Source organism: Dendropsophus ebraccatus, chromosome 9 (assembly GCF_027789765.1).
Source record: "Dendropsophus ebraccatus isolate aDenEbr1 chromosome 9, aDenEbr1.pat, whole genome shotgun sequence".
In the NCBI taxonomy this organism is placed as follows: domain Eukaryota; kingdom Metazoa; phylum Chordata; class Amphibia; order Anura; family Hylidae; genus Dendropsophus; species Dendropsophus ebraccatus.
Window position 1 is genome coordinate 35,493,347 of NC_091462.1, and position 27,999 is coordinate 35,521,345.

The 27,999-nt window shown below is 41.4% G+C and overlaps 1 protein-coding gene across 1 annotated transcript in view; it reads right to left on the minus strand.

Annotated features, from left to right (window-relative positions):
- Positions 1–1,791: 1,791 nt before the first annotated feature.
- Positions 1,792–27,999, minus strand: part of CHN1 (chimerin 1) — a 78,511-nt gene continuing 52,303 nt past the window's right edge. Inside the window, exons 8-14 of the mRNA XM_069985159.1 lie at positions 17,847–17,924; positions 11,529–11,613; positions 7,118–7,291; positions 6,929–7,006; positions 6,195–6,332; positions 5,284–5,389; positions 1,792–2,879 (exon numbers count right to left, since the gene is read on the minus strand). Of these exons, the coding sequence (XP_069841260.1) occupies positions 2,708–2,879; positions 5,284–5,389; positions 6,195–6,332; positions 6,929–7,006; positions 7,118–7,291; positions 11,529–11,613; positions 17,847–17,924 (831 nt within the window). The 3' untranslated portion in view covers positions 1,792–2,707. The remainder of the gene's footprint in view (positions 2,880–5,283; positions 5,390–6,194; positions 6,333–6,928; positions 7,007–7,117; positions 7,292–11,528; positions 11,614–17,846; positions 17,925–27,999) is intronic.

Here is a 27,999-nt window from a genome sequence, read left to right on the forward strand (position 1 = left end):
ACCCGGGGAGCGCCTCTATTAGCCGGCGCGGGTCCCGTTACCGCGCCGGCTAAATAAGCCTCTAAATGCAGCTGTCAAACCTGACAGCTGCACTTAAGAGGCTTTGATCCACATGTCCCTGGTGTCTAGTGGGACGGATATCCCCCCCGCGATACGATCGCGGGGGGGGAGATCCGTTCTTCTGCCCATGCAGGGCCTCAGCGTCGGAATGACGCTGATCCCAGCTCGGCAATAGATTGCTATCGCCTGCAGCAGGCCATAGCAATCTATGACCGATCTGATCGATCTTTGCTGTGTATATACACAGCATTGATCTCTATGAGAGATCATTGCTGTTTATATACAAGTCCCCCAGGGGGACTTCTACTTAAAGTAAAGATAAACGTAAAAATGTTTTTTTTTTATTAATAAAAAATCCCCTCCCCTATTAAAAGTCCAAATCACCCCCCTTTTCCCATTTTATAAATATAAATAAATAAACAAATAAATAGTAAAAGTAATCGCCCAAACTATTAATCACATTCCTGATCTCGCACGGTAAACGGCGTAAGCGCCAAAAAATTCCAAAGTGCTAAATTGCGCATTTTTGGTCGCATCAAATCCAGAAAATTTTTTATAAAAAGTGATCAAAAAGTCGCATATGCGCAATCAAGGTACCGATAGAAAGTACATGTCACGGTGCAAAAAATGACACCTGACACAGCCCCATAGACCAAAGGATAAAAGCGCTATAAGCCTGGGAATTTTAAGGAACATATATTTGTTAACAATGGTTTGAATTTTTTACAAGCCATCAGATACAAGAAAAGTTATACAAGTTACATATCGTTGTAATCGTAACAACTTGAGGAACATGCATAACAAGTCAGTTTTACCATAGGGCGAACGGCGTAAATGCAAAATGCCCCGAAATCAAAACAAATTCCTTTTTTTCCCATTTGACAGCGCAAATGATTTTTTTCCAGTTTCGCAGCATATGTTATGGAAAAATAATGCCTGTCATTGCAAAGTACAATTGGTTTCGCAAAAAATAAGGGTTCATGTGGATCTCTAGGTAAAAAAAAAGCAAGCGCTATGGCCTTTTAAACAAAGTGGAAAAAGCAAAAGTGCAAAAACGAAAATTGGCTTTGACCTTAAAGGGAACCTGTCACCTCCCGTGCCGGGGTGACAGGCTCCCGACCCCCCGTTAGAGACCCCTATACTTACCTCATCCCGCCGGGTCCCGCTTCTGGATTCGGTCGGGTCCCGGAGATCTCAGCCGCTGCAGCCCGGCGCGCGCGCTGAGAGATGAGTCCAACACCCATAGAGAATGACAGGAGAGTCCAGCGCTCCGTCATTCTCTATGGGTGTTGGACTCATCTGTCAGCACGCGCGCCGGGCTGCAGCGGCTGAGATCTCCGGGACCCGACCGAATCCAGAAGCGGGACCCGGCGGGATGAGGTAAGTATAGGGGTCTCTAACGGGGGGTCGGGAGCCTGTCACCCCGGCACGGGGGGTGACAGGTTCCCTTTAAGGGGTTAATCATCATACACTTGGGCTTGGTGACATCAACAATACAACGATTCTTTTGGGCTTGGTGACATCAACAATACAACGATTCTTTTTATATTTTTTAAGTCAATCTGCTTTTTAAAAAAATATTATTTGTATCGCCGGACTACAAACAATGTATTTGTCGGAGCATTATAAGACCCATTCTTAACCCTTAGGATATTGTATTCATCCTCTTCAGTGAATCCATGTTTCCATACAGACTGTTAACACACAGACATGATTTTTCTAAAACCTAGGTTTAATAAATTAATAGATGCATGCCAGATGAAAAATACAAAAATACATTTAAAAAAAAAAAAAAAACCATTGCAGCATGTACTGCCATCACCAAACAGATCAGTAAACATCGTAAAAACTCAAGCTCTTGATTCGTGTAAAAAGAAAAAAAAAATAATGAACCTGCCATATTATGGCAAAAAAAAAGAAAAAAACAATAGAAAGAAAAAAAAAAGATCAAAGGAAGAGAAAACTGTGCGATGCAAATGTTATTAAGGTAACCGATTTACAAACGTATTATCCTAATAGGATTATGCTGAACATAAAAGAGAGAACCACAATAATGTCACATCAGGGGACAAACATGCTGATTTAGTCACGACCCGTTTAGCTAGAAGGAGAGCTCCGACAAAAACGGAGACATACATGCAGCCATTTACAATTCCTGTTACACTGTAAACACCGAGCGGTAATGGTGGAGAGCAGACATTACCGCTTTCACAATAGCATTGATTGCCACAGCTAAAACAATATAAAAAAAAACTGCTTTATTTCTGCCCTGTGTACATAAAAAGCACTAGTAAAGTGTACCCTTAGCCTTGATAAAGTGGAGGCAAAAAGTGCCTCATGCCTCAGTGATGTGACTAGCTCGTAATGATCCCATAGGCCGCATGCTTAGGAATTCTGGTTCACCCCGTAACGCACTGAACTCCAGAAAGTTCCTCGTGCTCGAGTGAATTTTTTTTTTTTGCAAACTGAGAGGAGGAGACCTACTAAATACTGTCTACAAGATGGCTGCCTCCGCAAAGTGCTTCATGCCTAGTGATGGTTTCCGGACTACTAACAATGGTTGCCCCACTATACACAGGTGACAAGTACACTTTATGCAGTAGGGTTTTTACAATCCTTCATCTTCCGGGAAATACTGCTTTCGCCTTCAGAATAAAATGTCCTCGTTCTTGATGAGCATTTCCACCACTAGTCTCTGGTAACGGATGTCATTTAGTGCCGCCATGGCATCCAGCTCCGGCGCTCGCATGAGAGTTGGTCCAAACACTATGCCAAGGTTCTCGGCGTTCATTAAGTTGTCCTTCTCGTGAAGCGTTACCCTGCGGGGGACACAAAATTACATCTCATTATTCCTGTCGTGAATGTAAATGAGGGGTTATCTGTAGGGCATTGCAGGCAAACCAGAACATGCAAATAAATCCACTCGTGCCCCAAAAGCAGAAAGGACTTTTCTGTTTTAGTTTATCACAGGCTGTGACATTACTCAATGGGAAAGACCTATTATGGGTTGCTAGGACACAGTCTCATTGCTGTCACACTGATGCCCAGAGGACTCCGGCACGCCATATATATTGGCTGACGGCAATAAAGGCCGAGGCAATCCTGTCTAATGATTTAGTGGAAATAAGGACTGTCATGCTGAAGTGTAAGAAAGCCAGAATTACTCTAATTATACATGCATTTACTTTAATAGAATCCGAAAAGCCAAACTGGGCATATCTGCATTACTGTCCGTTGTAGGACTGTGTGATTGAACGTGTGATCCAGCAATCTGTATAGAGGTTGTCACGAATGTTCACAGATTAGAGCGTCATGGGTAGGACAAGGTCAATGCTGATCATAAGTGTTATCGTTTTATTATCGCACTTACAAAGGAAAGTAATAGTGGAAACACAGATAACTGAGATGATGGAGAGTTACGGTGTCCTTATAAGATGGCACTTCAACCATCAATAAGCTGACAGCGGGGGACAGTGCTGCTGCGGGGAGCCCCTCAGATCATGTGAGCCAAGCCTGTTTACTGGCCAATAGACAGCCTTAAAGGGGTTTTATAAATAGAAGCTCAACCCTCTAGGTTCGGATTCTCTATCCCCTTGAGATAAGCTCCATCCAGCCATACATGTAAAGAAGTGTCACATGCTGGTTATTTAAAGGAAAGGTTGACTACGTAATGCATATGGGGGGAGTTCTATGGTGGAGGAAATCCAAAGCAGTAAATATGCCTCTGAAAGTGTTAATCCATGTAAAAAAAGATACCTTAAAGGGGTTATCCAGGCTCAGAAAAACATGGCTGATTTCTTCCAGAAACAGCGCCACCTCTATCCTCAGTTTGGGTTTTGCACCTCAGTTCTATTAAGGTGAATTGTACTGAATTGTAGTACCACCCACGACCTGAGGACAGGGATGGTGCTGTTTTTGCAAAAAAAGCAGGTATATTTTTCTAAACTTGGATAACCTCTTTAAAGGGTTTGTCTCACCATCAACACTTGATACATAATAGGGGTTAAGTGTTCCAGTGGCTGGATCCCTGTGATGTCAAGAATGGGAGCACTCAAGCAACTTTTCTAAATAGATCAGTGATCACATGTTTTCACAGCTAATTCATTTACAGTCTATGGGACTATGGGAGACAGCTGAGTACAGTGCCATCTCCGGTAGTCCCGATAATCAATGAACAGAGCAGATCTGTGCATGTGTGACTGCTGCTACAGTCCAAGAGAAGACTTGGGACCCCTATTCCTGAGATTGTGAGAGGTAACAGCACTCAGACCCTGGAGACCATACACATATCCTGTCCTAATAGATGGAAAATCCTTTCACTGAAACTAAAGGGTATAAAAAAAATACATTTAATGAGTATGTACCATCAATGGAGCCACATCATAGAGGGGCATTACACGCGGCAGGGAGTGGGTGATTGCGGAAGGGGCCGCGGGCCCTCACTAGATCTTTCGGGCAGCCCATAGAGGATAGCGACGGTCTGCTGCCTATTCCATGGAGCGACGGCAGCAGATCGCTGCTATCACAGTCTTTTGTTTTTCAACATCCTTGAAAGACAAACGACTGTAACTATCAGCCGACATGAACGATGTCAGCTGATCGTCGCCTTTTATTCCACGGGACGATTATCGGCCGAATATCATGCCGTTGAATAAGGCCTTCACAATCATAGTGACGTCTGCATTATCCAGATAGGAGAATACAGTCTAATTAAAATTCCTGTGTTAAAGAAGAAGAAAGCAAAGACCTTCCCTAAACACCAATCTGATTTATTGGAACAGCTTTCCCTTTTTATGCCACACAACACATTTGCTATGTTAATTTTTTTTTTTTTTTTTTTTAAACAAGAAGGTGAGTGCTATCCATGTGCAATGTATTTCTGCATTATTACAGTACATTGTCCCTATTCGGTGTTTGTTTTGGCTCCATTTTAACACAGGCTAATTCTGTTATCTAGTCAGCAGCACAGCTCTATAATGGGACTGCATGCCATGATAAAGAAAAGGGATTACAGGAAATGTATCATGTCGCTCAGCGTGACCAATTAGCAGATAATGTGGTGAGAGCCCTGGGAACCTGGCACACTGAAAAACGCTTTCACAGCCAGTGGGCATGGAATCATTTCCTCCTCCCGGGGTAGGACTAAGAAGAGCTTTAATTCTGAAATATACTGCGTACTTCCAAAAGGATTGCAGCATTTGATGTGTGCTTAGATGTATTTACCTTTTCAGATGGGCCATGAGATACCGCAGTGTTTCACAGTGTGCAGGAGGTAGCAGCTTCAAAGCTTCATGAAGAGCTTCTAACTGTGCGTCTGGGTCCACAGCCTCTGAAAGAGAAGAAGAAGAAGGGGTTAATCTACAAAATAAACCAAACACTGAAGAAAGGTATCTGATCGCTACAAGGGGATTCAACCCTATATGAACAGGAAAGTGTACAACATACACAACCCTGTGTATATTCCTCAAGTGTATCTAAACTTTTGAACTACTTATGTATGACATGTCATAGACACATTATAGAAATGGGGGTCTCGGCAGATAAAATACGATTCTGTCCGTTTCTTCTATCAATTGTTCAGGGTTTCAGCAGCAGGACTTCTACTGATCGCATTGCATGTCAGAAGCGTTGTGGAGGTTTAGAAAAAGGACAATGACCATTGTCAATAGTACCAATGATTTTACCTATTGTTTACTAACATTTCCACTAAGAGTAGTTACAGCTCCCCCCATTTAGCATAGGGTGCCCATCAGTCATAGGACGGGATACCAATAGACAAAAAACATAGACAAAGTAGAGGACGACAAGCAATAAAATAAATGGATATATGTTTAAAAATATTAAAAAAAAACTATTAAGAAGTCTGAAGACTAGAGATGAGTGACTATACCAGTAAGATATAAGAAACCTAATCCTAATGAATAGTGAGATGTTTTCTGCTTCTCGGGCAACCCCCTTTTAAGAGGATGGAAAGACGACAAAATGTATGTCAAATGTACAGATGAAAAAAGGGGGGGGGGGGTAGAACAACAAGATTAACGTGTTAATATCTATCTGTTGACTATTTATGGGGTTAAAAACCATTGAGATTTAGAGACCACACAATTATTATCATAAGCATTTTCCATACTTACTTGCAGACTCCAGGAACTTGGGGTAAGCGTCATAGGTTATCAGTGGGATTGGCAATTCCCTGAAGTACAGTTTCAGTGCACCGGTTATAATGTTAATGTCTTCATAGACATTTACAGATATATCAGCCTTCTCACCATCTACAAGGAAAGACAGGGATCGACATGATATAGTGCTTGAATTATTGATGGAATCCTAAGGCTATGTTCTGTCTGGAGCCTTAGTCGCAGATTCTGTCATATTTAACAGAAAGAATCCCGCTGCTTGCAGTGCTATCCTTCCCTACAACCTGACATACTCCACTGAGGTCTGCAAACTACTTACAATATCCATAATGCAATGGGTTCAGCTATGAGATGGTGCAGCAAGTATGAACATGGCCTTTACCATAAGAACAGACGTGAAGCTTCTTGTAGTCGCTAAACCTGACCATAACCTAGAAGAATTAGATTGTGCCTCTACTATGTTCCCCCTACAGGATCATAGTGGGGAACGGTGGCCGTCTTGTAATACTGACAGCTGCAAATAATAAACATGATCATTATTCATGGACGTCAATATAACAAGAGGACTGCCTTTCCCCGCTATGATCCCGTAGAGGGAACATAGCCTCAAAGTTGATAAAGTCTTATTCTACTGAATTTTCAAACATGGCTGCCGATATCAAAAACTATGACTGATCATTAAGGCCTATTTAACTAGGCATAGTAGTTGTAAAAATCATTAAATTCCGTACCTCTGTCAAAGGCCATTTTGGCGTCTTCAATGAGATCAGTAAAACCTGATATTCTGTACAATCCTTCTGAGTTCAACCCTGTTGAAATAAATGTGTGGTAACGTGAGATACAGTGACTAGAGAACTCCTTTACAAAATACGACTAATAGATCACGTAGTGCGGCTACTGAAAAGAGACAAGGGCCTCACCTCTAGACTCGATCTCTCGTATACACATGTCCACCACCATTGGCCTCTTTGTGTTGTGTGCTTTCACTAAAGTCGTGAGGTCACAGCTGTAAACTTTCTTGACGTGTTTCAAGTCCGGCTTGCAGTCATTGGGAACCATCTTAGAACATTGCTTGTGAACGTTCAGACCACAATCTGGAAAACAAATGCAAAGATATGGAGAATGGAATGTAGATACATAGCCATACAGATTAGAATACACTGTATGTTGTTGAGAAATTTTCTTTTAGATAGGAGCACCTGCACTTTCTTTCTGAGTTTTGTGGGCATAAACTACAGTGTTACTCTACCTCCGGGACTTTTTTTTTATAATTTTTTTTTATGTAAATTAATTGTTTAAATAAAAATGTTCAAATTTTTTGCCTGCTTTACACTCAATGTTTTTTGTATGAGTATATATTCTGCCATACAGTATAGGAATGTGGTACCATCCACAGGACTGGCAGGTCAAAGTGAACTGTCATAAAGCGTCAGTCACACCGCTGGAAATTGAAGGATGACAGCTGATAATTATGAACACTTAACATTTTGTGCAAGGTATAAACAAGATAGGGTGCTTACAAACACGCAACATTTTCCATGACCTATGATGTAAGGAGACTTCAGATCACCTAAAGGTATTATTATATAGTGTGTTTGTGACTTTGATCTAAGCCTTGAGGCTTTCCGGCTGGAATACAAAAGGGCAAGACAGTAAGAAAAGATGTGTTTTACACTATTCAGGTTTCCTTATAGTAGAAACTAAATAGTCACTTTTGTTTAAACTTCCCTCCATGTAATAACCTACATAAGTTTCTAACATATCTACAATACAGATCACAAGTCTTGACCACTAGGTGGCTCCCTTCTCTGAAATCTGCTGTCCACTTCCCGATGTTAGGGAAAATCTGCCTCTAGTAACAGCTAGATCAGGAGAAATTACAGGAAGTAGGGGCGAGGTTTACCATGTATCTAGGTCAGATGCTGGGCTGTGTACCTGCACGCTCATCCTGTCTGGCAGATGAAGATCAGCCACACTGTTTCTCAAAAGGTAAATCAAGGCTTCTTTTCATCTCTGACCACACATAAAATTATAGGCATCTTACACTTGTTTACACCGCACTGCCCTCCAATGCTGCAGTGTAATCCCCCTCACTTTAGCTTCTCAGCAGCAGCAGCTCAGTGTTTACCGTAACCCGTTTCTTACTTCCTTCCTTTCTGCTTACATACCACCTTGCGAACCCAGTGATACTTCTTCTTCCACATGCCATCTATAGTAATGTACTGTGTAAATCAGCACCCAGCACAGTTCAGCCTGTTCAGTCCAGTGCAGTTTCTATAGCACTGTGTCATGGTATTGCTCAGAGAAATATGTGCTTTATTGTCCAGAGAAGTAAGGGAAAGAAAGTCCTTGTATACCTACTACCAGCTCAGCTCTGTTCTGTTCTGTTCTTACCCCTAAAGTGGAGAGAATGCAATACAGTGCATCTGACTACAGGTAAACTCAGTTGACCACAGTCATGTAAAAATCCATTAAACCCATTTGACTCCATTGCACATACACTTAGTGCACGGCCTTCAATAGCCCTGTTTATCTGCTTATGGATTGCTTCATGGATATTAAGTGAACTGCAGTGAATTTACGGCAGTAGATGACCTACAAACGCCATGAATTAAATGAAATACACAAGCACATTTATATTTTACACACGAGTAGACTGAGGAATTAAAATGCTTCCACATGAGCTGACATTGTAGCTGAACCGTAGGCTGCAGATGGCTCTACAACATATAGGACTATGAATAGAACTGACTTCTTTCCTTTTTGCATGAACAGGGAACTAACCACCCCAAAGGCCTGGAGTATTGGGAAGGAGCCAGCTATGATACCACGCTTTACTAGACACAGGTTAGCCATCATGATGTCCTTCTATTTACAGTCACTGACCTTTAGGGGTCTGCCTCTCTCTCTCAGAGCTTTTAGGGCCCTATTCCACCGGCCGATTATCGTTCAGATTATCATTAAATCGTTCGAATCTAAACGATAATCGTTCGGTTGAATAGCAGTTAACGACTAACGACCGAACGAGAAATCGTTGATCGTTTAATAAGACCTGAACCTATTTTTATCGTTGCTCGTTCGCAAATCGTTCGCATTGAATAAGAAGTCGTTCGGTCGTTCGCAGTAGTGACGAACGCAATAGCGACGACAAGATGACCGCAAGAACGATCATAAGTAACGATTATCTTTCCATGTAAATGGGTGAACGATTTCAGGTCTTTCGTAATAGCGGTCGTTTGGATCGTTTATCGTTAACGATTATGCGAACGATAATCGTCCCGTGGAATAGGGCCCTTACTCTGCCTAGTCTGCCCTAAATTACAATACATACAACTTTATTTAGCACAGACAAAATGCAGACCAATGTCCAAACTGCTCAAATACCTGCATCTGTATCCGGCAGACCATGGTCAAAAATACAGTTTCGTCCTAAAACAGCGCCACTCTTGTCCATGGGTTACATCTAGTATTGCAGCTCAGTACCATTCACTTGAAAGGAGTGAGAGGCAGTAACTGGGCATATCCCATGAACAAGGTGGTTGTTACTTGGGAAAATAAATAATTTTTACTACCCTATATAATCCCTTTAAGTTCAACCACAGTTCAGCATCCTCCTCCTCTCTGCACAAGTTTTTGTTCATGAATTTGTCAGGTCCTGGTGGAAATTTATTATTGTTGGGAAGTTGGCTTAGATTTCTACATAGAAGCCTAAAGCACTTACAAATGCCACTTCTAGCTTTCTGCATGGTACCAGCCATGGCACCCGCATACTGCATATCTCTCTACCCTTAGGCAGGATTCCCCAATACATTAGCTGTGCTCTTCCCTATCCACTGAACATTCTCCACCCCCATCCATATATATATATATATATATATATATATATATATATACCCGGCCCATAACTTTGTCATCAATCTGTTCATTCACAGACTCTGAACTGGATCCAGGATAAAAGTAGATGTACTGAATGAGTGGAAGATAAACACAGATGGTGTACGGGAATGGAATTGTCACCGCCATCATCCCTTGATTTGCAACACATGTCGAAACCACACATGGATATGTTCATTTCTTTTTACAGTAAATCCAGGGATGATTATTTTTGTCCATTTGAATATTCAGGACATCTCATCCTTACACCTTGCATCAAGTATATATAGTAGAGCTTAAATCTGGTCTTTCACACTAACAATATTTTTAGACTATGATAATAAAGTAAAAAGCATGGTATAGCCTAATATCACTATGAACTGCACTCCTAGTACATCTGAACCTATAAGTATATAATGTTTATGTCTGGTTATTAATCCTGCTGTATTGTGCTTTTTAGCAATTGGCATTAGAGCAATGAAATAGCAGTTTTAGACCTAGATGTCCATTTACACTGTGCTCTGCATTGTCTTTGCCCCAGTTCCCTACAGTCCTGTGTGATGGATGAAAGGCCGCACACTGCTCACTTCTACAATCCATCTTCCCTATTAGTGGTATATGCCATGCTGCTATTTTAAAAGGTCAATGGTTACAATAGCCAATCTGCTAGTTATTTTACACTTCAATTGTCCAGGAAGATCCATGAAATTATCCTATGAACAATATAGTTCAATAAACTTCAAGGCTATATGTGTCCACCACTGACACATGACACGGCCTGTAAAGTCTATGGTCAAAGTACTAAATCTGGAGACAATATGGTGGAGTTTGGATTAATCCCATGTGGCCGCTTAAAGGATTCCACTATAGGTGTACCAAGACACAGCTAAATGTAGCCTACAAACCAATGCTTTTAAACTTGAAATTTAAAAGGGATATCTTAGGCCTCTGGGACGCAAAACTTCCGGCTATTTTTTCTCCATGATCTGCGGAAAATAATCCGTATTTGCATCCATAATGGCATCCATTTCCGTAAAATGTGAACAGTACTAGTTTGCTTAGATTTGATCCGTGTTTTTTTACAGCTGTAAGGGACCTGACATCTGTAACGTCCGTAAAAAATACGGATCCCATAGACTTCTATTGGTAATCCGTACTGCAATGACATTCCACACTAGGACATGTCCTTTTTCTTTTTTTTTACGAAACGGATTACAGATCAAAACTAAAACGGACTATATAAATAGCTCAATATAAATGAATGTGCTCCGTGATTACGGATCTGCAATTACGGACAACTTTACGGGACGTGTGAATAAGGCCTTAATACGTCTGCAAAGTCATGGGTACACTGGACACAAACTATTCTTGCACCAAAACTTTCTTAGAAGCAATATGGCAAAAAGTGAAGCTTGTATTTGATCACATTGTGTTTCCGGGAGACACTACAATACATACCTGCGCATTTTACTCCCTGAGCAATCAGCCCCCACATGAAGTTGGCACAGTATTCACACCAATGCGGACCCCTGAATGTGTGTACCTGGAAAAAGCAGAATACGATTACTATACAGAAAAAGTCTAAATGTTGCATCCTACATAACCTTCCTATATAACAGTGGGTTGGAGAGTAAGAAATAGAATTCACCAACTGGTTTCTCTATGTCTGTCATGAAACTACAACTCCCAGCATGCCCAGCTATATATAGATATGCTAGGAGTTGTAGAATCACAGTTTAGGGATAAGTGAAACTCATGTCAACATAGCTCTGGCAGCAAGAAACGCCACTTTCATTGTCCACTTAAGAGGCTGGAACACATTTCCCTCCCTAGAGTATAGACATATGCTGAGGGTGAAGCCTGAACAGCTAACGACTTACATTTACAGTGACTTTTTATATGTACAATGGCACAATGGAAATCAAACCATTACTTCGGCTAACATAGCGCAGCAGAAAATGTGATTATAGAGTCGATTTTCATTGCTGTCAGCCTCATGCATCAACAATCAGCATATTTCCAATCTCCTTCTTGCCAAAGGGAGAGCGAGTGCATTTATATTCATTGCCTTACTAAAGCCTCTGGCTGTCAGAACTGCAAAAGTGACATTCAAGCACCGAACTCCATTCAGCAGCATAGGAGAGGCTGGAGATAAATAGAAAGTGTCACTCAGGTTTATGGTGCTGACAAGGGGAAAATATCAAGATTACACCATTATAAGGACACCTCAGAAAGGACACAAAGCTGCATTAGGAAAAGTTTCCAGTAGTTAAGCATAGTGAAGAATAAACCATTTACTTTACATAGTGCTAAAAAAGCCTGTCAGTGTCGGCCTCAGTCGTGCTGGAAATGAAACTGGACTGACCCTTCTTCTTTCTTTTAGGGATGGAGACATATCTGTATTCTGTAAATCATGGAAGCGATCAACTAGTTACTGATTGTGTGAATAACTCCATGTGTTCCAAGGTATTGGCTAGACTCACAGGCCATGTGCGGCTAGTATAGGAAACACATTGATGGTGCGTTCACACCTACAGGATCTGCAGCTGATTTTCTGCAGCAGATTTCATTTAAATAACTGCAGAAGTGTAGTCAAACGACTACAGGACCGAAGACCAAGTCCACACCAGAAACGATGAGCGCAGGAGTATATACAGTTTACACACGGCGGTGCAACCAAAAGTTATCCAAAAGTAGATGACGTAGTAAATCAATGTTCATTTATTGCAACGCGTTTCGGCCCTATATTATCTAACATGGGCCTTTATCAAGCATACAAAGCAGACACTGCATGAGGTATATATAGGCACAACTTGATGACATCATATGGGCGTTCCGGGTCAATGACCTCAGGAAGTCCAAAAACAAGGTAAACAAACATGAGCACATGGTAGACGAACATAAACAAATAGGTCCATGTGGCCAGGGTGGGCAGATATAAATACATGCTAAAAAACAATCAGGTAAAAAAATGTGTATAAATAAATATAAACTCATAATAAATAAATAAATATCAGTCCATGGGTCCATGAGATTCCCAAAGCATATCACTATGAGCTCATAGTAAAAGTACGTGAATGAGCAGGCATATGTTTTTTCACTTACATCACGGGATTGACCAGCACATAAAAAACATTAATCCAACTAGCTGTAGACGGTATAAAGTTACTGGGATACATGATTGGTTAGGAGAAAACATGATAGTATGAAATGAAATCCATAGTTTTACCGTGTTGGTGGCTATAACCCCCATCATAGCCAGACAGCCGGAGTCCCGATGATGTGGATGAGCGGAGTAATCTTCTCAGGCGTGTGACGTCATCCCGTCAACGCACGCTAAGTCCGTATGCTAATTCAGAGAGATGGAGTGGTCCGTCGGACGTGTGACATCATCACGTCATCGTACTCTACGTAAGTGTAGCGGTACGATATTCTTGAAAAATAGAGTAGTGTATATCAGGCACACGCTACGTTAATTTGAGAATGCAGTATTCTTAAACACTAGAGTTTGTGCCTGATATACACTACTCTATTTTTCAAGAATATCGTACCGCTACACTTACGTAGAGTACGATGACGTGATGATGTCACACGTCCGACGGACCACTCCATCTCTCTGAATTAGCATACGGACTTAGCGTGCGTTGACGGGATGACGTCACACGCCTGAGAAGATTACTCCGCTCATCCACATCATCGGGACTCCGGCTGTCTGGCTATGATGGGGGTTATAGCCACCAACACGGTAAAACTATGGATTTCATTTCATACTATCATGTTTTCTCCTAACCAATCATGTATCCCAGTAACTTTATACCGTCTACAGCTAGTTGGATTAATGTTTTTTATGTGCTGGTCAATCCCGTGATGTAAGTGAAAAAACATATGCCTGCTCATTCACGTACTTTTACTATGAGCTCATAGTGATATGCTTTGGGAATCTCATGGACCCATGGACTGATATTTATTTATTTATTATGAGTTTATATTTATTTATACACATTTTTTTACCTGATTGTTTTTTAGCATGTATTTATATCTGCCCACCCTGGCCACATGGACCTATTTGTTTATGTTCGTCTACCATGTGCTCATGTTTGTTTACCTTGTTTTTGGACTTCCTGAGGTCATTGACCCGGAACGCCCATATGATGTCATCAAGTTGTGCCTATATATACCTCATGCAGTGTCTGCTTTGTATGCTTGATAAAGGCCCATGTTAGATAATATAGGGCCGAAACGCGTTGCAATAAATGAACATTGATTTACTACGTCATCTACTTTTGGATAACTTTTGGTTGCACCGCCGTGTGTAAACTGTATATACTCCTGCGCTCATCGTTTCTGGTGTGGACTTGGTCTTCGGTCCTGTAGTCGTTTGACTACACTTCTGCATTTGCTTCTCCCACCGTCGGTGGTGATGTCCCCCAGTACAGCTGCGGAGTACACCCCTTCATGCTGCATTTAGAGTTGTGCCTAATATTTGCACAACCTACCCAGGTGAGTGGATCCCTGTCAGATCTTCCTTCCATCCACCTGGTCACTCTTTTCTACACAAGGAAGCGCCCCCTGTCTCCCCTCTTCTCATTTAAATAACTGAACACAGCATCAAATCTGCTGCAGATCTGCTGCAGATCCTGTAGGTGTGAACGCACCCTAAGGGTACAAACCCACTTGACGTATTTGCTGCGTGAATCAGTCTTAAAAATAAGCAGGCAAAACGCAGGTTGGCTTTATACAATTGTTCTGCGTTAAAATACGCAATTGCGTATTTTTGAAGCGTGAAGCTTGTTGTTAGCAAAGCATCAGTTGTTAACAACCTGTGCGAAAAACGCATGTAGCTTCACGCTTCAAAAATACGCAATTGCGTATTTTAACGCAGAACAATTGTATAAAGCCAACCTGCGTTTTGCCTGCTTATTTTTAAGACTGATTCACGCAGCAAAATACGTCAAGTGGGTTTGTACCCTGAAGCAGATTCATCGCATTTGCTTCTGTTTTTTGAGCCTCACCTGCAGACTACGTTTGATCCACCAAAGTGAATAGGCCCACCATAGCATACCCTTTTAGGGTGCGTTCACACGTACAGGATCTGCAGCAGATTTGATGGCGCAGATTGAATCTGCAGCAGATCCGCAGCAGATTTCATGGCCCAGATTTGATTTGCTTTGAATCTGCAATTTCAAATCTGCGCCATCAAATCTGCTGCAGATCTTTTAAGTATAAACACACCCTTACAGATATTTAATATATATATATATGTCCAAAAGTGGTGTGAATCCATTGTTAGATGTGCCTTTTTAGCTCAAAAATTATTTGTATGCACCAAAAGGGACAGACCTTTGTTCCAATTGTATATGTGCCCCAATGTATTTAATACCAGACATGTTGGTGTATTAAATACCAACCAGAGATTTACATGTGATGGTGAAAGTTGTCCTCTTAGCAACTGTTCAATGCCAGAAAACGCTTCTGCTAAGTTCTTACTAGCATAAACAGGAACTTTGCCGGAGAGGTTTCCAATGACGTACGGCTGCCTCATCTAATTTCCTAGCTGCATCTCCCACTGTTATTGTGAGAGATTACATTGTTCTACTCTAACTGGTTGGAAAATTGGAAGTTATGAAGCGATAAATTAGTGAGATAGAGATATAGAGGGGCATTATGGGCTCCTAGGGATCTATAAGTGCTGTTATACTGGTCCATACTGGTACAGGGCGACAATACAACCATGTTCATGATGCTTAAGGAATGGCTGAATACAATATGGCATACTCATCCCAACTTGACAGAAGAGGAGATCCCAAGTACTTTTATGAGCAACTGGGAAATAAAACTGACATTGACTTTCCCATAAATATATTCTCCATCTGCACAGAGTGAATAAAACCAAGCAGCACCAGAAGGAGAAGACTTCAACCGTTCATCATTGTACAGGGAGACATAAAAATGGCTTCTGATCAGTGAACCATTAAGTATCAGGCTCCAGCGGGAATCCAATGCTCCATACAACGGCAGCTGTGTCCTCACGTCTTTTATTCTGAGGTGCTGTTGTATCCCATTTACTGTACGAGGGACAGAGAAGATCCCAATCTGTCATTTGGCATGTAAACAGGGAGAGATTTGCATATCTGTTAATATGCAGTACAGTCTCAGATTATGTCAAGGCGCATTAGAATGGAAGATCATTGTCGATTGGGGGAAAATGTCATTTACAATACACTGAAGGCAGTATGTGCCAGCGTCTATTCATTCAATAGACACTTGTAGGCTAGCGAGGACACTTCATTAATCCCTGAGAAAAGCCAGACAAGAGCTCCAGACCATCTGGCTGATCTGCGAGGAGAAGCATATGTTTATTCCAATGACTGATCCAGGCTTATATGTGAAAAATGGCTCAAACAGACCATTAACTCCAATCAGTGGGGAAAGAAAAATGATGTTCAAGGATAATTGTTCATTACAGCAAAAATGATTATTGATGAAACCCTATAACATTTCATCTATAGATCAATACGTTTATCAGCTAAATTGTAAATCCAATGGATTGGAAGCCCTCAGCTCTGCATACACCAGTCTTATGTTCTCCCATCACTAGGCCTGGGTGGGCAATGCATCCTGGGGATAACATGGCCCCTTTTTAAATTGCTTGTATGGGTCCATTCATATTATGGTCTGAATATTATCTATCTAGGATCAGGTGGTCAAGTAACAAATCTACAGAGATGAACCTTTTTGGGTTGTTTTTGACTGATGTATATGGAAGTTCTTCTGGCCACAAGAGAATGGCTTTTTAGGTAGTATCACTATTGTTTATTTATTATATATATATATAATGTCTACCTATACTCATGCAGACCTGAATTTATCTAACTTTGTGTCCTGCATTATCTAAACTCTTAAGTTATGACAATGCAATAGGTTGTATGTTAAGTATGGCTTTGAATATGCCTACAAACTCTTCATACATTGTTAACACATAGACCCATGGATACGATCCTCTTGTACTATAATTATTCGTAGCAGTGATGGAGACCAGATAAAGTTCTGCAATATTGTTATACGTACTAAATGACTTTGGAGATTGTAGTGTGATGAACCCAGGATAGATGGTTTACCTGTTGCTGGTAAAGATGAGTGAATGTGCCAAAAGTTCGGGATCGCACACACCGAACGACTGGTATTTGAATCCTGCTGCCTGGAGATGGTGGATGCAGCCCAAGAACTGTCTGGAAAACATGGATACAGCCATGCTGTAATCATGTTTTCTAGGCAGTCCTCAGGCTGCATCTACCTTCTCTAGGCAGCAAGATTCAATCGACGATAGTTGATATTTTGGGAACGAGAACAGTCAGCAAGTTCGCACATCTCTATTTGCTGGGTTATAGTGTGAAACCTCTTTGAGAAGACCTTCTAAAATTTAACTGGTCTTAAGAGTGGTCTTCTCACTACGCATAATGCATGGTGAACTGAAAACCTATCCCAAAAAATCAGGTCTGGATAAAAGGGTGGTCATCTGGACAACCGATACAATCACTGTATGTTTTATTGGTCTTCCAGAATAAAGTTAAGATAGCAATGGATATGAAATGAACAAACTTTAAATATGGTGAACAAGCATTGATATATAAGATAAAACAGTTGGTAAATCTTCATTATTGCTGGATAAAGATACATTAAAAAAAAAACATCATAAAAGTAAAAAAAAAAAATACAACAAAAGAGTGCAAGTTTATACCCAATATACAGATAGATGCATGCATTGTGAGGTCTTACCTTAAAATTGTGGACTTTCTCATACTTGGGAACCTGTTCGTTTTCCTTTAGCGTCGCTCTTCTAACCAGGGACGTTAACTGTGAATAAGCAAAGAGTTTCAGAGGTTGCCACAAGGTAGCAGAAGTCTTTCTGGAGTTCAGCTTCATGCTCAGCGCAGCTGCCAACAGATCCTGCTGCTGGCTCTCATGCTTTCTGGGGTTCCAACCAGAATTCACGTGTTTTAGGTTGGATTGTGACTCTTTAGATGGCATTTTGAAATAATGCGATAAAAAGAATATATATATATATATAGGCAAAACTTCTTTCTTATTAGCAAAATAAATAGAAAAGTGACAAAAATACCATATACCAGAGTAATGCCAAAAATAAATAATCGAAAAATAACACTCCGATTTCTAAGTGCACATCCTGCAAGTGGGATTTATCAGACAGTCAAGGCAAATGGTTGCGCTCCTGGGGTTTTCTTTTGTGATTCAAGGACAGGAGCTTATTAGGAAAACAAGGGTATAGGAACTGAGCATTTAAGAGATGCCAGAGTTGCCCTGCTTCCATTTACGAACAAGATACAAAAATACATGTAAAAAGACAATGTCCATATGGTCTCCGCTGCCCAGTCGGTGAATTAGAGGTGTAGCTCAAGAGGATGCTCTGGAAGTCTGGAGATATCGGCTTAGTGAATGAGGGGAAGGAGGAGGCAGAATGGGCTTAGTAGTCACGCTGCTTTACACAGACCACAATAAGAGGATCTCTAACCAATGAGACTGAACAGCAGCCCTTATGTATTCATCTGCTCAGGATCCCACCCCCGTTTCCCCCTACGCAAGACTCTTTTGATTACTTAACCAGAACGAAGCTGAAGGGTTCTGGCAAATGGAACAAAAATAAGGACCACAGGAAGTGTCTGCCATGAAGGGGTTAACACAGGAGACATACAGAACAAGTCACTGGGAAGATAGTGAGCATGGATGACTAATACTTGGTTGCATTGTATGCTGGGTTTGATCTAAAGCAATTTTATTCGCAACCATGGCATCATGGAAATTCCCAAAAAAGGGACTTCATTCTGGAAATAAAAACACATAGGAGATAACCTATGCCCCTGCAAATATATGTAATGTGTTACTATTTAAAGCCGACAAGTTTCCTGTGGTCACGGCTGACACAACAGAAATATGGACAAAATTATACTCTCCATGCACATAAATTTTTTTTTATATATATATATATATATATATATATATATATATATATATATATATATATATATATACATACATACATACATACATACACACACACACTTGACTTCATTACAGACCGGGATATGAACAAAACCAATAACAATGACTAATGTACAAAAAAACATAAGGAGATCCTGACCATATGAAAAAGATATATTTCAGATATTTTTCAAGAATACACCCCCCCCCCACCCCCCCCCAAAAAAAATAAACCCGCACACGCGCGCACACACACACACACACACAACACCGCCCCCATTAGACTACGTCAAACAATAACAACTCCCATTTGGAGTTGGGAGCGGAAACATGAACACCAGTAGGCACCACATCTATACAAGGCTATACAACTACACCTACATGTGAATCCAGTATGTTATTTATATACAGAGCTCCATGTATGTTCTGGTGTAGGGTTTGCATATGGTGTGGCAGAGAGTAACATCTTTGCTCTATCTTGATGAGGTGCACAGAGCTGCAGTATTAGGTCTCAGAGGCTGCACAGAGGCACACCAACTCCCTGCAATCCAGTGTCACAGGATTAGGCTAAATTCACACGTTTAATTTCCTTAAGCAACGGCCATAGATGCTGTTTTGCAACCATGGCCGTTATTTAATGAAATTGCCAATTACATTGATTGTAATGGAATCCCGGCCGGAGTATATACACTCTGTATACACTCCGGCCGGGATTCCTTGCCGCTGCTAAAAAAAACTGACATATCAGTTTTGTGTGGCCGCTATTCATTGAATAGCAGCCGCAAAAGACTGACAGACTGACACCTAAATGTGCCCGCAAGTCAATTCTAAAGAAATTAAATTCATCCGGCCGTTATTGCAGTACCGTCCAGGATGAACTTTACGGACACAGTCCATTCTGAGACACAGCCGTGTCCAGAATGGCCGGGGTCATACTGTGTGTGAACCCGGCCCTACACTGGAAGCACTGATTATACAGGAGAATAGCTCTGTAATACGACATCCAATAGAGCATGGCATAGCTTACTTTTGCTCCATAGAACATTACAGCCATATGCTGTACACTATGAATGTAAGGGGAGTTAATACTAATCCATACTTTTAAATCTGATTAAAATAAGAAGGCGGCAGCAACTCAGTTAAAGGGGTATTCTGGCATAAGAAAATTTCCAAGATGAGACCTGGCCCCTCAGCCAATCCATTCATATCATTTTGCAATAAGAAAATACCAACAGCATGGGACTAGAAGGAACTGTGAGAGACTATATTAGATAGGTATAATTTTTTTTTCTTAATTTCATTTTGTATACCAGAGAACCCCTTTAAAAGGGAAGGGAAAAAACTCACCTCACTAATCCCTTGCCATCCCCTTACTTCCTGTTAAAACCCACAGGAAATGCCTGCTCAGCCAATCACTCACCTTAAAGAAGAAGTCCGGTAAAAATATTTAGTAAAGTAATGTCGTCCCCCCCCCCCCCCCCCCCCCCCCAAAAAAAAAAAAAAGTTATACAAATCCACAATATACACTTATTACGGGAAATGCCTGTAAAGTGCTTTTTCCCTGCACTTACTACTGCATCATGGCTTCACTTCATGGATAACATGGTGATGTCACTTCCTGGATAACATGGTGATATTACTTCCTGGATAACATGGTGATGTCACGACCCGACTCCCAGAGCTGTGCAGGCTGTGGCTGCTGCAGAGGATGATGGCAGAGGGATGCTCAGTGACCCTCCAGTGCCCAGTGTCCCCCTGCCATCACCCTCTCCAGCAGCCACAGCCCGCACAGCTCTGGGAGTCGGGTCGTGACATCACCATGTTATCCAGGAAGAGAAGTCGTGATGTAGTAGTAAGTGCAGGGAAAAAAAGCACTATGTAAGCATTTCCTGTAATAAGTGTATATTGGTGATTTGTATAACTTTTGAGGGGCAATACAATACTTTAATAAAAATATTCGCCGGACTTCTCCTTTAAGCCACTTCAGTTATTATTTGGCTGAACAGGCATTTCTTAGTGTCAAAACAGAAATAGGAAGTAGATGAAGTATGGCATAGTAGGGGATTGGTGAGCACTACTTTTGTTGTCTTATTTTTTTTTTTTTTTTTGACCCTGCAGAAAAACCCTTTCAAGGGGCAAAAATTTATATGGAAATAGCTTTATTTATTAACAATAATCCCCACAATCATTCAGGGCTTGACAAATTTTACTCTTAGATTTCAGATATGCATTTAAAATCTACTATGCACACATACAGTAAAACTAAAGTTTTACTCTTCTTCTGTATTTATAAGGCATCCTGGTAAATAACTGACCTGCATTTCTATTCAGTTAAATACCACAATCGATAATACAATGCAATTACTAAACTCCTGTCACTTGCATCACTTCATTGACAGGACATGGCACTGCGCCTAACGCGGCTCTCCTGGCAACGGGTCCAGACGTCCCTTGTATAGCCGGCCAGATTGCACGCTTACAGACAAGCAGCGGTTAAAGGGATAAGATCTCTTGGCATGCTCCTTACAGAAACAGGGACTGTTTTGATTCCGTGGACACGGTTAGTCATACTTCCTAACCTGCTCTATATCCAGGCTTATAATCTTTGGGAAACAACTGAGAGAACGCAGACTGTCCAGAATAACAAGGCTCCTTTTTCCTATCAGAGTTCCTTTAAGATCTCATCGTCTTAATGTCTGGTACAAGTCATCAAAAAACATATTACCAAACATTCTTCTAGACTGTTCACATATAGAACAATGAGAGCTTGAGCTTTTAAGCCCCGAAGAGGAAGTTTATATCTACTGTAACATTTACTGGACATTCGAGGGTTTCCTAAATGGCTTTTTCCATTTTCACTCTACACCATAGAGCTTAATTTATTGGTGAATCAATTACTAGTCAATCGCAAATGGCCAGGCTATCAGACTATTGGAATCTCTGTCTTCAGGTTTATAGAGGACCTGAATCCTGTGTTAGTAAACACATCATTTTCATTAAATAACCTGGAGCACCTGTTTCTAGAGCTCTACATTATGCCATTCCTTTGTTATTCCTTTTGAATATTCATTAACAAATTGACAAATGGGTGTTACCCTTTTTCTTCTTTTCAAAAGGGGTGTGTCCCTACAGAGTCTGAAACGGTCAGCACTAATTGGAGATTGTGAAGGCGCTATTACATGGAGCCAGGGCCGCCATCAGGGCAGTATTGGCGGTACAGCTGTAAGGGGCCAGGCCCCAAACTAGGATCCAGGGGGGCCCAGCCATCCAGCCTCCCATCATACAGGCTCCTTACAGCTGTACCACACAGGAAGGAAGAGGTAAAGACACAGGGCCCCCTCCCCCTCACTCTCTCTCACATGCTGCAAGGTCGGAACATGAGAGGGAGGGGGAGGAGCCACTGTGTGAGGAGCAGAAGACGGGCCTGGAGCTTCCCTGTATAAAGTAAGTGTGTGAGAGAGAATGTGAGTGTGAGTGAGAGAGAGAGAGAGAGAGAGAGAGAGAGAGAGAGTGAGTGTGTGTGAGTGTGTGTGTGTGTGTGTGTGTGCCCGCCCATCCTGGACTAGTATATAAATCTGCTTCTGCTGAACCAGTCCCTGCCCAATGTAACACAGCTCATTGTCCAGGTCACCTATATAGTATAGTATATGAGGACATAAGGGGGATTATTACAGTGTATGGGGGGCTGAGGGGGCTCTGCTATAGTATATGAGGACATAAGGGGGATTATTACAGTGTATGGGGGGCTGAGGGGGCTCTGCTATGGTATATGAGGATATAGGAGGGATTATTACAGTGTATGGGGGGCGGAGGGGGCTCTGCTATGGTATATGAGGATATAGGAGGGATTATTACAGTGTATGAGGGGCTGAGGGGGCTCTGCTATGGTATATGAGGATATAGGAGGGATTATTACAGTGTATGAGGGGGCTCTGCTATGGTATATGAGGATATAGGAGGTATTATTACAGTGTATGAGGGGCTGAGGGGGCTCTGCTATGGTATATGAGGACATAGAGGGGATTATTACAGTGTATGAGGGGCTGAGGGGGCTCTGCTATGGTATATGAGGATATAGGAGGGATTATTACAGTGTATGAGGGGCTGAGGGGGCTCTTCTATGGTATATGAGGATATAGGAGGGATTATTACAGTGTATGAGGGGGCTCTGCTATGGTATATGAGGATATAGGAGGGATTATTACAGTGTATGAGGGGGCTCTGCTATGGTATATGAGGACATAAAAGGGATTATTACAGTGTATGAGGGGGCTCTGCTATGGTATATGAGGACATAGAGGGGATTATTACAGTGTATGGGGGCTGAGGGGGCTCTGCTATAGTATATGACATAGGAGGGATTATTACAGTGTATGAGGGGCTGAGGGGGCTCTGCTATGGTATATGAGGACATAGGGGGGATTATTACAGTGTATGAGGGGCTGAGGGGGCTCTGCTATGGTATATGTGGATATAGGAGGGATTATTACAGTGTATGAGGGGCTGAGGGGGCTCTGCTATGGTATATGAGGATATAGGAGGGATTATTACAGTGTATGAGGGGGCTCTGCTATGGTATATGAGGACATAGGAGGGATTATTACAGTGTATGGGGGCTGAGGGGGCTCTGCTATAGTATATGAGGACATAGGAGGGATTATTACAGTGTATGAGGGGCTGAGGGGGCTCTGCTATGGTATATGAGGACATAGGGGGGATTATTACAGTGTATGAGGGGCTGTTTGGTATCTGTATACTATATATATTAGCAAAGGCTGACCAGGCATGCTAGGGGTTGTAGTTGCACAGTAGGTTAAGTGTGTTAAGTGTGCTGTTTGTCTGCCCGAGCACCTACGCCCCAGCTAGCCGGGAGTGATGCGCCCTGTGCAACCGCACAGGTCGCACCCCCAAAGGCCGGCCCTGAGTCAAAGATACGTTCCACACTTTTTGTTAGTGGGGGGGGGCAGACAATTTGGCTGTATGGGGCCCCGAAATTCCTGATGGCGGCCCTGCATGGAGCAATTATCTGCCGAATCAGGTCCGTATCTCCTTGTGTCAATGGGGATTATGGCCTTTCAACATGTCAAAAAAAATCTTCGGCCACCAGCTTCACATCTCTCTGTGTAATAGGTAACGTGCAGCCAAAGGCTGATTTAAGTAAGGGATGCATGGACATTGCTAGCAATGTTCATGCAGTCCTGGCGGCACAATTATTGGGCCGTGTAATAGGCTCTGTAAGGGAACGCTGCTCTAGCAGATCAGCACTCGCCCACTCCAAGTGTTAAATGGGTAAGCCACTAAAACATAAATTTTCATATGTTGCTGCCCATAGTGAGACTAACAGTTCCTTCCATACTTATTATCTATAGCCATCTGGAAAAGTTATGTTTGAGTGCAATACCCCTTTAAGTTATCTAATAAGGCCTTTATTATGTTGCCCTCAACTACAAACACCAGCATGTCAATCTATTTAAAATGAAAAGCGTTCTAAGAAAAGATGATGTACAATTGTTATATTAGAGAGGGCAGGTCCTAAATAACAGAAAGCTTCCTGCGCAGGAAACTCTATGAGGGATATCCTAAATGGGCATCCAGGGGCTCCTATAATGTTCAAACGACCCACGGTATGGGCTGATTTTCATTTACTGCTTAACAGAGAACAAATAACTATAAAAAATTAAGTTTAAAAGGAGAAGTCCGGGAGAATCGATTTTTTTAAATTTCTTTTGCCCTCCCCCACCCAACCACTTGTTTAAAAATCGATTTGCTCAGACTTCTCCTTTAAAGGAAAACTCCAGCCAAAATTAAAAATCTGTGTCTTGTCCCAGGTTCACTCTCTTGCGTGTTCCAGTGTCATCGATGGGGGGGGGGGGGGGGGGGGGGGGGTTCCCACTTAGCCAGTCAGTGAATGCAGTGGTGTCCTGCCCCAGTCACTGTTCAGCTGAGTGGGCATTCCTGAATCGGGTTGTGATGTTGCAGGGTCAGTGAGCCTGTGACACAGCCTGTAAAAGGCAAGAAGGGTAAGGAGAGCTTTTTATGTTTCTGCAACCCGCGGCCTGCAATGTTTTTTTTTTATTTTGGCCGGACTTCTCCTTTAAAGGGGTGTCCTACCTGGATATTTATGTCATATGTAAAGGATATATCATAAATATTTTACACCTATAAGGCCCATCTAAATTGAGATCTCCAGCCTGCTTGCAGTGGTAAGCTGAAAACAGGACCTGCTTGGTCAGTAAGCTGAAAACAGGACAGCGCCGTGGCCACTGATTGGCCTAGCAGGCTGACACTCCAGAGACAAGTCTACCTCAGAGGTAGCGACCAGATCCAAAGACGCCTGGGGGGAGCGTGATAGGTAAGAGAATAGGCTAGTTATTATTTTCTATACAGTCCCAGCAATACATGAAAAATTATGAATACTTAGTGTTCCCATTTAATGGTTATCCACTGATTTTTCTTATGTAGAAGGATAGGCTGGGTTCCCCCCAATTTGCAATTTGTGTTTTTTCATCCGCTTTTTAAAAAAAAACGGATGGAAAAAACGGATTCATGTGTGTGCATCCGTTTTTCCATTGAATTCCATTATAAAAAAAACGGATCAAAACGGATCCATTTTTTTAACGGACACAAAAATAAGGTTGACTACGTATTTGTGTATGTTAAAAAAAAAAAAAAACAGATCCATTTTGATCCATTTTTTATAATGGAATTCAATGGAAAAACAGATCAAAACGGATGCACACACACGCATTTTTTTTTTGCAGGAAAAAAAAAAAAAAAAAAAAAAAGATTGCAAAAACGTAGTGTGAACCCAGCCATACTATAAATTTTGACATCAGTAAGTACATAAAAAAAAAATCTTAGATCTCTTATAATAAAAACCTTTTAGACAAAAAGGAGGTCAAAAGTAAAGAATGTATTGGGCTAAAACAAAATGTTATTTTGCCTCTACAATCAATCTTGCAGAAAACATTCCGAAAATTACACAATCTAAATATTTCATTATCTTATCAGATAGGAAGGAAGGCATTTAAGATAGGCTATGACCTTGGGGAAGGGAGGGAGGACTTTCCAAGACCCTCTGATTGTGATGCCATTTTTAGCCACCTTTCACCAAAATGACTGATAATGATGAACAATAGTTGACAGATCTGCACCGTACTGTGAAACATTCCCTTTTGTGCACTCCGTGTCCATCCTGATGTTGTCAATCACTTTCTAGTTAGTGATTAAGCCCAAATTCAGACATGGTTGACATGCATCTTTAGTTATAATATTACTTTTCTGTACAGCTTTCTGTTTCTTACAAAAAAAAAAGTGACCCCCTAAAAAAGTGTGTGTGTATATGTATGTATGTGTGTGTATATGTATGTATGTGTGTGTGTATATATATATATATATATATATATATATATATATATATATATATATATATATATATATATATATATATATTCAATAGCTAAATAGTACTTGGGGACCCCCATTTGCCCGCACTATGCTATGACTAACAATTGCCCTTTATTTGAACAGAACATTTCCTGTTTACTTTTGTATTTTAAAGGAGTTTTTCAGGAGTTGAACATTCCAAAAATGATTGTCTACTCTAAACATTTTAAGTTGATATAAAGAAAATCTGCCATCTTTAGGGCAGTTCTGTATTGTTTAGCAGCACCCGATTTTTCAGGCATGCACCACTAGTTGTGTCTTGGTTTTTCCAATTTCGGGGCACTCCAAAATCATTGTACTAAATATCCCAGATGGCAATGACCTGCACCCAACCAGTAAATGAAGTCTACATGCACTGTGTATATACCAGACATGTATTGTAAGAAGTAGCACTTCAGGAGGCCCATGAACGTGACGTTAGTAATAAAGACACCTGCACTGCTATAGCAAAGCAGGCAGACACGACCATGTCAACATCGTATGACGGCCTATGGATGTCAAAGCATCCTGGAGTTGTATATGACTAGTGATCTTGAGTGACAACAGAAGGGGGGGGGTCAAGTGACCTAATGATCGCTGAGAATTTTTGTACATGAGTGGCTGTATGTCCTGCAGGAAGTGGTGTTTTCCTTTCAGTCTGACCCAGTGCTCTCTGCTGCCACCTCTGTCCTCTGCTGCCACCTATGCCAGGAACTGTCCAGAGCAGTAGTAAATCCCTATAAGAAAGCCTCTCCTGCTCTGGACAGTTCCTGTCTCGGCCAGAGATGTCAGCAGAGAGCACTGTCTCAGACTGGAAGGCAAACAACATTTCCTGCAGGGCATTCAGCAGCTGATAAGTATGGGAAGACTGGAGATTTTTAAATAGAAGTAAATTAAAAATCTTTATAACTTTCTGAAAACAGTTCATTTGAAATAAAAAAATCTTTTCGCTTAATAACCCCTTTAAAACTAAAGGTCTTTACTTTTACTAGATAATTATAAAAAAGTGTATTTTAATCAAAAATAGAAAATCTATAGTGGAATGATAGCAGGCAGAAGGATTTCAGGGAGGGGTTGTCAGAAATAAAGCACTTTGAGCTCTGGAAATTATAGCTATAATACTTCACCTGGAAAAGATAAAGTGAGGTTTGACATAATACTTTGCATGTGCTTCCATTTCCATTTGTACATATAAAAGGTTATTAAAATCCTGCTGGTTGCCCTTGGAAACAGTGTAGCGCCACCTTGCTGACAAACATGTGACGTTAGTTGAGCGCTGTGTGATTCACCAAGGATTACAATGTTCAGCAGGTATTGGATGAGGAGTTTGCAATTTTTTTTTTTTTAAATGGACATATTAGATGTCCCGACCTATGGGGAATTACACGGCTCCATAATCATGAGGATGGGGCTGCACAGACATCATCTGGAATGTCAGTGCAGCCCTTGCTTTAAAGGGATACTCTGGTGTGGGTATAAAGAAAATAAAGATGCTATGTTTACCTCT